The sequence below is a fragment of the Euprymna scolopes genome, chromosome 16 (assembly GCF_053919585.1).
Source record: "Euprymna scolopes isolate OS-2025 chromosome 16, ASM5391958v1, whole genome shotgun sequence".
In the NCBI taxonomy this organism is placed as follows: Eukaryota; Metazoa; Mollusca; class Cephalopoda; order Sepiida; family Sepiolidae; genus Euprymna; species Euprymna scolopes.
The window spans coordinates 21,715,598-21,727,121 of NC_136497.1; the positions used below are offsets into that span (position 1 = coordinate 21,715,598).

The following is an 11,524-nucleotide window of genomic DNA, read 5'->3' on the forward strand; positions in this document are numbered from 1 at the left end:
TTTTCGGCAGCTTCTTGAGGCCGTCGCTCATTTTTAAAACTTTTTATATTACGTCGAAATGATATCTCCGATTTGCCTGACTTTGAAAAAATATAAATATTTGACATTTTGGGATCGCTGCATGTTTGCTTTCATTTTTTCGGCATAAAAAAAGTTAAACTCGATTTGAATCCTTGGCCCATGCTCTATAAAGCGATGTAACGTTTGGTCAATGTCGGCTTACTGTCGTCATATCAGACAGTTGCTTTCATTTCAAGACGAGGAAGCTGGTTTTCCCCAAAGTTAGGTAAAGATAAACAAACCGGATTATTGACCTCATTAAAAACTATTCACTGCTGAATAGCTATTGCTTACATCGTCGTAACGCTCGCACAAAATGTTAACTCTACGACTTCCACTTGACGTCATTCAGTACGGGCACCTGTCAATTCTCTTCTTAAATTCAAACTTCTTTCAGTAGCTCATTCTTGCTGGCCGAGCAGTTAACGTGTCATGTTTTTTTCACATTTTATTTTCCAACTTCGCCTCAGGGCTTCGGGTTCGATTCTACCTAATTACCAAAACTTTTTTACACCATAGAAGAATTCAATACTCCAGACGTATGCACCCCACCAAAACAAAATACACAAAAATAGATTTCAAAAATATTTTTTATCAATCACACTGCTGCTGGTGGATGGGTGTGTGTGGGAGGGGAGAAGTGGGTTATTGTAACATTACGTCCTTTTCTCGACACAGGCACACCACCAGAAAGTGTTTTCAGATTTTAGTTATCTGTCCTTTGGAAATGCCAAGCGTCATTACAATTGGTGAATAAAAAGCATTGCACAGATAAATTCATTCTCTTTTGGCTCTGGTCTTCACAGATCATCTCATCAGATCGATCAGCCTCCTCGTTCGCTCCTTTTCATCCAAGTCTGAACATGAAGAACTCACTACACACCATGTGCATACTCACACAAAAATACGATTCAGCACATAAACTGCCGTCTCTATTTACACGTACATGGACGCATTGTTCTACTCAGACTCTCTTATACACATGCTCATGGACTCAATTTCATAGCAGACTTCATGTGTCTGCTTACAAGCATATATTCAATACGTAAACCTTCCATCTCCATACACATCTAACAGTGCGTATGGCATGCGTGTGAAAAAACCAGCAGCAGTAGGATAGCTAACTAGTAAAAATACTAGCAGCAGTAGCCGACTTAGCACATATGCAAATTAAGCAAGTGTGCATGTGCTGACATCATGGGAAGGAGAAGAAAAAAAAAGGCATAAAAAAGGTCAGCACATGGTTGGGCAAGAGAAGCAAAGTGCGTTCCAGGGAAGCTGGACGTGTGAAGCCAAGAGCAAGTCAGGTAGTGGAGACAGAGATTTTTAAAAAGCACATATTATATGGCACAGCATTGTAAAACACATGTGTATGAAAAAACTTTTGAAAGATAATGAAATGCGTTGTTTTGGAAGAACTAGGACAGAGTTCAAAATAGACTTTGTAGCCTAGTGAGGGATGCTCTTTTCTCTTCCCTGCAACCTCTTTCACACAGAAGAGATGCTGCAAGCCTTTCTCTACTTTATTGTTATTTTCATGGCAAGTGCTTGTCTGAGCTCCAATCTATGGTACCCCCTAGCCTGACTTTCATGAAAAACACTTGTCTAGCTGAAACCACTATAAATAATTTCCCCCACTCTTTATCTGTGCTTAAAATTAAACATAGATTCCATGAACAAATGTGGTAAGGTCCGGGCGATGCCAGGGGCCTTGCTCAGATAACCGAGGATAGGATGAGATATGGTTAGAGGGGGTTATGCTGACACTTGGTCAAGAAAAACAGATGTCCATGAACTTCTGTCTATCAGAAAAATAATATCTGTTTCAATGAAAAGAAAATATAAATCTGATAATGGGATGTCCTTAGATTTAAAAACTAGACTGTGTTGCCATAACCAACTAGCTAGCTGACTTTCTACTATCACAGGGCCCAATCTACAACAGGCAGAGAGACACAAAATCAGTTTTTGGTATTCATGCAGAATACGGACCATGCTAAAATATTAAAATAAGGTTATTATTTAGAAACCTATTCTTAACATGGAGAGGGAAGAGCGTTTTGTAACGATTCTGTACTTTCACATAACAATTTAATAAACAAAAGATACCATAAAAACTTAAGGTTAAAATCAACTTCCGTCTGTCTTTGTTTACATGCTTCATCAGCTGATTTGATATATATAAATGCCCCGGAAAACTCACTTCTGATTAAAATATTCTGTTAGTCTGAAAAATAGCAAAGTTCGTTTGCATATTTTAAAACTGATAAACATTAATCAGAAGTGATTTTTCCAGGCCGTTCATAAATATCAGATCAGCTGACGAAACATGTCAACAAAGACGGGTGGAACTTGATTGAAATCCGGGCATTTATTACTGTAGAAAAAGTGGTCAAGAAACAACTATATAACAAATGAATGTTACAAAAGGCAAGATAAATTACTCTCCTACCTACTTGGATAAGTTTTTTTGTGCTTTGACTTATTTTAAAGCGTTTCTTTAAGTTTGAAACACAAGTAATGCTGAGTTGCTACGTTAGAATAGCCACTAAATGATCAACACGAAGCTGTCATCTTTAGATTGGTAATGTCACTACATATGTGAAAATGCCAAGGCTTTTGCGAGGGTTAAGTGGCATTGGTAACTTGAGTAAGCCGTAATTCTGTGCACTGAGGTATGTGTCATAAATTTGCCCCTACCACCTATATCCGGGGGGTTAACTACACCGCAGGGATACTTATGAGGTAGCACACATGTTTCGCTACATGCTGGTATTTGAATTATTTCCATACGTTCAGTAGAAGTGTAAAAAATTTTGAAGTGAAGTTTTGTGTCATTTAAATCATTATTATTAGACCTGAAAGTTATAATAGTTTTGAAACTATATATATTCGTTAATATAGATATTAAACCTTATTTGTGCGAAATATGAAGCCTATATGACTTTACCTTCATTGGTTTTGAGTTTACCTAAAATGTGAAGCCGTTACGAAAATTTTCAAAATTTCACTAACGCCATATCGTTAACCTACGCACTTTGTTTACAAATATTTTCCAACAACGGCAATGACGCCAAACTACGGCTGGCTAAAAAAATTCTTTTAAATTATTAAAATTTATTTCAGCATAATGAACTTTTAGGATTTAAATTATTTTTCTTTTAACCAAAACATTTCTCCCCGGCAAAATGTATTTTTTTCTATTTTATCATTTTATCGAGCTGCTTTTTTTTTTCTTCCATTTTGTTACTTTGCTTTTTTTTCTATAATAAACTAATAAACAAATTTACAATTAAAACAAATACAAGAGTTATTTTTAAAATTAAAAAATAAAACTTTTATGAATATATTTTTTATTATGCACATTTTGCAAACTTTAAATTCTAAAAGTTTTAATAATTTAAAAGAAATTTTGGGTTTGTATTACTGTACACATTCGAAAAAGTTGTCAAAAAAACAAATATATAACAAATAAATATTATCAAAGGCAAGATAAGTTACTTTTCTACAAAACTGGATACATTTTTTGTTTTTATTCAATGTAACATGTTTATTCAGCTCGAAAAACATGCAGTGTTTACCGTTGTATTGGAAAATTTAAAATGGCGGCCACTCTCTCTTAAACACGGTAAGTTTGGGAAAAGGTGTTATAAATAATAAACTAGACAAAATACTATTAAAAAAACACCGAATATATGCCAACTTATATCACGGTAACATATAATGAGCGAATTTCTAACAGTATTTTGTCTAGTTTATTATTTATAACATCTTTTCTTAAACTTACCGTGTTAAAGAGAGTGTCGGGCGCCATTTTGAATTTTCCAATACATCGATAAACACTGTATTCGAGCTGAATAAAAACACAAAAAATATATCCAGTTAGGTAGAAAAGTAACTTATCTTGCCTTTGATAACATTTATTTGTTATATATTTGTTTTTTTGACAACTTTTTCGAATCTATGTGTACAGTAGTAATACAAACCCGAAATTTTAATTTATATGCTAAAAGTTTATGAGAAATGTAAAAAAAAAAAATTATATTTATTGGTGTTTCTGCAGTTTATTTTGACATAAAAAATCAGCATTAGCAGCAGACTTCATATGCGGGGATAATATTGCCTTAAGTAATTGACTACATCTTCCGCCCCAGCATCCCCCTTCACCTCTTAATCTTGTAAATAATTCATTAATAAACTTTCAAAATATATTTTTCTTGTTCTCCATTCAATAAGCTCTCCAGTGATATTTGTCTTTTTGAAATCGGACAAGAAATAAGAAAGTTATGACAAAATAACTGTGAAAAATCTTGATATCGGTCACAACTTTGTTAAGGAAATCCATTGATTCTATTGTCAAAAATTAGCCTCAAATTTCAGCTTTAGAATTGTTGTAACTTTCTTATTATTTGTCCTACAGAGGTGGTTCAAGTATCATTAGAATGCTCTCTGCATACTCTTTCTGCTGAGCTGTTTCATTTTGAGATATGTTAACTTTGAATTTTTCTTTCACGTACCTACTATCATAGGGTTTGCCGGTGATATGAGAAAAAGAAGCATTAAAAATGTTTATCTAAAACATTATTACATGAGGAATCATTTTATGTAAAAAGTTCATTTATTTTACCCATCGAAACTAGAGAAATGCACGGTTAAAGTGTGTAAACATTCAATGAATAAAAAAAATCAATATGACTGCCCAGTTGCCATTTTGTTGACTAAAAAGCAGCCTTGACCTTGCGATCAAAAACTAAGATTGAGTCAAACGGAACGAATCGGATGAATATGCTTAGTTTTTTTCTCTTTATGAATTGGTTGTGGAAAGAGCGAGTGGCATAAATACATTCGGCGAAATTAACAGTTTATTGCTGAGAATAGAAACACCATTTTTTCGGGCATCTGTCGTCAAAATAAGAGGGAGAAATCAGTATTTTAAACTATGACCGAAACATGGAATAAATAACAAAAATTAAACTAGATAATGATTACTTCCGGAAAAAATAATTATTACGTGCCCCAGCGCCAGCGTAGTATAAACACCCCCAACCTCCTCATGTTAACGGCTTTTTGAATAAACACACCCAACCTCGAAAGCCGTTCTTAACATGGAGGAGGTTGGGGCACGTAGTAATTAGTTCTTTCCGGAAGTGATTATTATCTAGCTTTAATTTTTTTGTTATTTATTTCATAATGATTTTTCCCTCTTATTTTGACGACAGGTGCTCGAAAAAAAAAAAAAAAAAAAAAAAAAAATGACGTCCCCATTGTCGGTGATAGTAGTAGTACCTTAACATTTTACACAAAATAACTCATGTAATAATGTTTAAGATAAAAAAAAAAAAACATTGGGTTTGTATTACTGTACACATAGATTCGAAAAAGTTGTCAAAAAACAAATATATAACAAATAAATGTTATCAAAAGCAAGACGTTATTTTTCTACCAACCTGGATATATCTTTCGTGTTTTTTTTCAATGTAACATGTTTATTCAGCTCGAAAAACATACATTGTTTAACACGGTAAGTTCGGGAAAAGATGTTATAAATAATAAACTAGACAAAATACTATTAGAAATTCGCTCATTATATGTTACCGTGACATAAGTTGACATATATTCGGTGTTTTTTTAATAGTATTTTGTCTAGTTTATTATTTATAACACCTTTTCCCAAACTTACCATGTTAAAGAGAGTGTTGGGCGCCATTTTGAATTTTCCAATACATCGGTAAACACTGCATGTTTTTCGAGCTGAATGATTGAATAAAAACACAAAAAATATACCCAGTTAAGTAGAAAAGTAACTTATCTTGCCTTTGATAACATTTATTTGTTATATATTTGTTTTTTGACAACTTTTTCGAATCTATGCGTACAGTAATACAAACCCGTATTTTGTCTAATTTTATATTTATAGCACCTTTTCCCAAACTTACCGTGTTAAAGAGAGAGTCGGGCGCCATTTTGAATTTTCCAATACATCGGTAAACACAGTATGTTTTTCGAGCTGAATAAACATATTACATTAAATAAAAACAGTGAAAACATATCCAGTTAGGTAGAAAAGTAACTTATCTTGCCTTTGATAACATTTATTTGTTATATATTTGTTTTTTGACAACTTTTTCGAATCTATGTGTACAGTAATAAAAACCCAGAACATTTTGCCTTATTTTTCTCATATCACCCGCAAACCTTATGTAGCGACATTAGCCCTTTAGATGGTCGCTCAAAACTCGAAAAATAACAAAATACTGATAGGAAGTCACTGATTGAGTTGACGTATCATACGTCAGTTATTGGATGGGTTTCTGTCAGTATGTTAAAACACACACACAAAAAAAAAAAAAAAAAAAAAAAGAGTAACTTATCTTGCCTTTGGTAATATTTATTTTTGTTTCTTTACCACTTTGGTGCCTATGCCGAGAAAGTACTGTACTGAAATAGCATTATTTAGACAGCCATTCTGAACATCAGGAGATGGTGGTGCTTTTTGTAACTATTCTGTACTTGCATCTAACAATTTAATAAACAAAAGATATAGTAAAACTTGGAAATACTATTTTTTAAAAAATAGTACGGTACCTTCTCTGCATAAGTACAACTTTTTTCGGTCTATCGTAATAAATGGCCAATCCTATCTTATCCTATCTAGGAAAAAAGAAAAAGGCAAAAATAGCACGGTTAACATTTTGCATGTCAATTTGTAATATGGAGAAAATGCAGCTCCTTAAAAAAATGCACTTTGGATTAGGATAAAAATGAAATTGCTCTAGTCTTTGCGGATTTCTTTTCAACTGGTCGAGGAACATGTTATTTTAAAAGTACAAAATAATTGATTTTTGAAATCAGAATTTTGGACACTGAAAAGCTACAGAACTGGTTAGTGGTTAATACAGTACGATAGAAATTGCAAATGATGTAACTATTGTCTTTTAAGAAAAATGTTAATAATATATATACTAACCATTACTAGTAAAATAGAAAACCATGTTTTTTTTTTAGTTATGCAGAACAATCTGGGAATTTCTCCAAAAGTTGGTAACGATTGCCAAAAGAAGTTTGATGGGAGAAAGTCGTATATTCAAGGGAGACAATTTTCCCATGACACCGGTTTTTATTTTTGACACTCCAATTTCTACTTTAATTGGAGAGTGCCATCCAAGAGAAACAATTTCTACTTTTTTTTTAATCCTTTTCTTTTCTTCTATTTCTTTCTTTTCTTTCTTATTTCTTTTCTTTTCTTTTCTTTCTTATTTTCTTTATTTATTTTTAATTTCTCTTTCTTCTTTTTTCACTTTTAAAATGTTTTTCTTTTTATTTATTTTTCTCATTCTTTTTTACTTTTTTCTTTTTATTTCTTTCTTGTTCCATGTTTATTTCTTTTTTTCATTTTATTTATTTTTCCCATCTTTAATACCAATTTTATCACCCAATATTCATAATGTCTTGTTTGCCGGCTTTCTTCATACAAATCCAGTATATATGTTCATCCTTCTGACAAAGAGGGACTGTCTAGTGTCTGTCTCGCCAGTAGGCAAACTTACTTTGTCGCAATACACTATTCAAAGCTTTACCGGCGCTTGTTTATATTGGTGAGCTTTTTCAGGTGAAAACATTGGTATGTGTCATGGCGAAACTAGTATAAAATTTAAAAATTATGAAAAACGGTCCAGTAGATGTGCTTTAGGCATCTTCAAACCGTTGTGTAGAACGTCATCACTGTACCCATTAACAAGCAACGTCATCAGTTCGTGTGTTTACTATAGTCTGGGTCAATTTCTATGGAAGATCATTTATACAGAAATTTATAAATAAATAAAATGTACAATAAAAAATGCATAAAAAAAAACAATATAAGACTTACCTTTTGTAAAGCAAATAGATTTTAAATAACGAACTATACAGCAGTACAGCACTAGCAGTGTCAGAAAATCGCCATTAAAAATGCGTGATAAAAACTTTCAAAGCTTATAACTACTTGGAAAATGTAATTCAAACCCTAATTTTTTTTTTTTTTAATAAAAGGAGCAAAAACCAAATTTTAAAATAATAACAAGTTTAATAGCAAAATATGCAATATTTGTTTTTTAAATCGGTTTTCTTTAAAAAAGATTTCAAGAAAATCAACAAATTTTAACTTACTTCGAATATGATATATATATAAATTCCAAAAAATCACTTACCTATAAAAAATACTAATCAATGGGTACTTCCATTCTTCATTGTTAAGAATTTATCCATATTTATATTTTATATTCCATGTCCTTTTTAAATAAAATACTTTATTAAGCAAGGATTAAGAATTCAAAAATACTGCGATAATCAGATGTTTCACAACTGGAATAAAAGGAGACAAATGTCTCCTTTGTTTCGAGTTCAGAACTTCGGTGGCCCTAAGCGCCAGAATTAATCTCCCTTTCTATTTCTGGCTGTCAACAAAAGTTAGTCAATATGGGCCATCGTAACTTGAAAAATGATCACATTTCACTTATCAGTTTTTGCCGTTAAAGAAAAATTCCACTCGACTAATTTTCCATTTTTTTTTATTCTCTTGAAGAAATACATGAATTTTTTATTTAATATATTTTATTTCTTCTTTATGGAGAGATTGTTTTTTAATCTAAAAAAAAACATTGAATGAAGCAGAAAAAATTGTTGCAGGTATTCAATCTTTTCAGGACAAAATTTTAAAAATGTGAGGTTTCACTTAAAAAAAAATCAACGTGGTTTTTAAAAAGAAAAGTTTTAAACTTTTGACTTTACAGGTAAATTTGCACAAAACTATTCTTTTTTTTTTTTTGTTTAAAATTAGATTATTTTATTGATATTTTGATATTTTATCTTCAATTTGTGATGTATAAATCTGAGGTGAATATGAACATATTTTTATTATTATTGGAAACCTGTTATATAAAAAAAAATCTGTTTAAATTATATATCACGTAATATGTGAATTTAATATTATTTAAAGCTTTTTAAAAATAATTATTTTTAGAATTCTGTTTTTTTTTTGTTGTTGCTGTAATTCAAATAATTATATTACCAACAAAATAAAATTATCAAGCAAAAGTGTGTGTGTTTTTTTTTAACATAATAATATTGATTTTATGTCCAATTTTATTATAACTTTAAGGTAAATGAAAAAAATCACGGGATTTTATATATATATATATATATATATATATATATATATATATAGATAGATAGATAGATAGATTGTTTTTAATCCCCGACAAACCCGACAAGCAGCAAGATCCCACCCCTTCACAGTTGAGATCCCTAGATGTAAGAGAGCCTTCTACTCCAGTAGTTTCTTCCCCAGAACTGCTAGACTTTGGAATTCCCTTCCGGGTTCCTGCTTCCTCAGCTGTACTGACATGCAGAAGTTCAAGTGTAACATGAACCGACATCTTGCTGCCCAACTCCCCACATAGTACCCCTATAGCTTATGTCCCTGATAGTACTCTCTACATCAAAGTGGCAATGTGCCTTGTTTGGAGTGAAAATGTAATAAAAAAAATATTTTTAAATATATATATATATATATATATATATATATATATATATATATATATATATATATATAACTACTTCATTTACTCACATAAATTTAATATATACGAAAGTATAGATTTATGCGTAAACTTTAAGTATTTACTTCAAAAGTGCTCAATACATAGGTAGAGCTAGTTAGTAATTTATAAAATATATATGGCGATTAAGCTACACTGAATATACTGCGTTTCATCCACTATAGGATTCATCAAGCTTATGCGTCTGACGAATCCTATAGTGGATGAAATGCAGAATATTCAGTGTAGCTTAATCGTCATACATATTTTATAAATTACTATATATATATATATATATATATATATATATATATATATATATATATATATATTGATTTATTATTTTTAAAAACAGTAATATACGGACATACATGTTTCGGAGCCCTACTCCTCTTCAGTGTGGCTTGACTGTTGTTGGAATTCGAACTCCGGACCTTATTTATTTCAGTCCAGCGCCCTAACCCATTACGCTATGATGTCATAGACAATTTACTGTTTAGTTGTTATCGTTTATCTGTTTACGTAGTTTGTTGTTGATTTTTTTTAATGATATTAAGGTCAACGTCTCTGCCTCGGAGATCCGATGTTTTTTTTAGAAAGTCGCCCATTTTTTATTTCGACGTATTATTTATTTATTTATTATTTTTAAAAACAGTAATCTACGGACATGCATGTTTCGGAGCCCTACTCCTCTTCAGCGTAGCTTTGGGATTCGAACCGGACCTTAACTATTTCAGTCCAGCGCCCTAACCCATTACATTATGATGCCATAGACAATTTACTGTTTAGTTGTTATCGTTTATCTGTTTACGTAGTTTGTTGTTAATTTTTTAAATGATATTAAGGTTAATATATATATATATATATATATATATATATATATATATATATATATATATATATATATATATATTATTTCTTTGTGGCATCAAGAGGTTCCGAGTCGTCTGAGGAAGTCTCATTGACTGAAACAGATGGCTATTTGTAGCGACCATATGTAATTGTTTACCCTAAAAAAAAAACAAATATAAATATATATATATATAACTAATTTTTAATTATTTGATCTTTTCAGCTTTAAAAAGTGTTGAAATTTTTATTGACCTACATTTATTTTGTTTAGTTTTCATAACATGAAATATGGGGGAGGAGGGGTAGAACACCTAAAAAAAATTCCTCTAATATATTTAACCAAACCTACTTTTATTATGTAATTTTATTTCATAATGAATAAATATCGAAAATTCCAGGAAGATATGACTATTATTTCATTTTTGCTATATTTTTAAAACATGGGTATATCTACGGCTTAAAAAACGTCACTAGATAGGAACGTTGTTTTAAAGCGTCGATAATGTAAACACGATTTTTTTCTCTCGCATTTTCATTATTTTTGTATGCAGAAAAAAAAATTTTTTAATATTAGCAGTTTATTTGAAGCTTCTTCTTTCAAATGGTAAAAACGTTAGGATGATAATATTAAATTAAATTACAGTTACATCGTGTTACATACAGGGGGAGGAGTTCTACCTTCCGGCCTTGTGTTACATCAGTGACGTGGGAGACAACAGCCAACAAAGGTTCACTATGATTATGGCAATCATTCCAACAACCTAGAAACTGCTCTATCCTTTCCTTTGCCCTTTTGTCGGAATGAGGTTAAGATTAAGTCTGCTGCCCCTAAGAAGCCATCCTCCCAATAATTACCCACTTCTTCGGGGATATTATTGATTTACTGAAGCATCTCTATTTTTATACTCAACCAACGTGTCTCCTAGCGATGGGGAGGTGGTAGCTTTGCTCCATTTTCCTACCTACCTTGTGCCACATCTTACCGCTGTGGAACGGACGTACACTTGAAGGAGACAGTTTCTTCCAAGACACCGGTT

At 31.5% G+C, this 11,524-nt stretch overlaps 1 protein-coding gene across 1 annotated transcript in view; it reads right to left on the bottom strand.

Annotated features, from left to right (window-relative positions):
• Nucleotides 1–7,753, bottom strand: part of LOC145295874 (coiled-coil domain-containing protein 25-like) — a 49,071-nt gene extending 41,318 nt beyond the window's left edge. Inside the window, exon 1 of the mRNA XM_080141613.1 lies at nucleotides 7,028–7,753. Coding sequence (XP_079997739.1) covers nucleotides 7,028–7,052 — 25 coding nt within the window. The 5' untranslated portion in view covers nucleotides 7,053–7,753. The remainder of the gene's footprint in view (nucleotides 1–7,027) is intronic.
• Nucleotides 7,754–11,524: the final 3,771 nt, after the last annotated feature.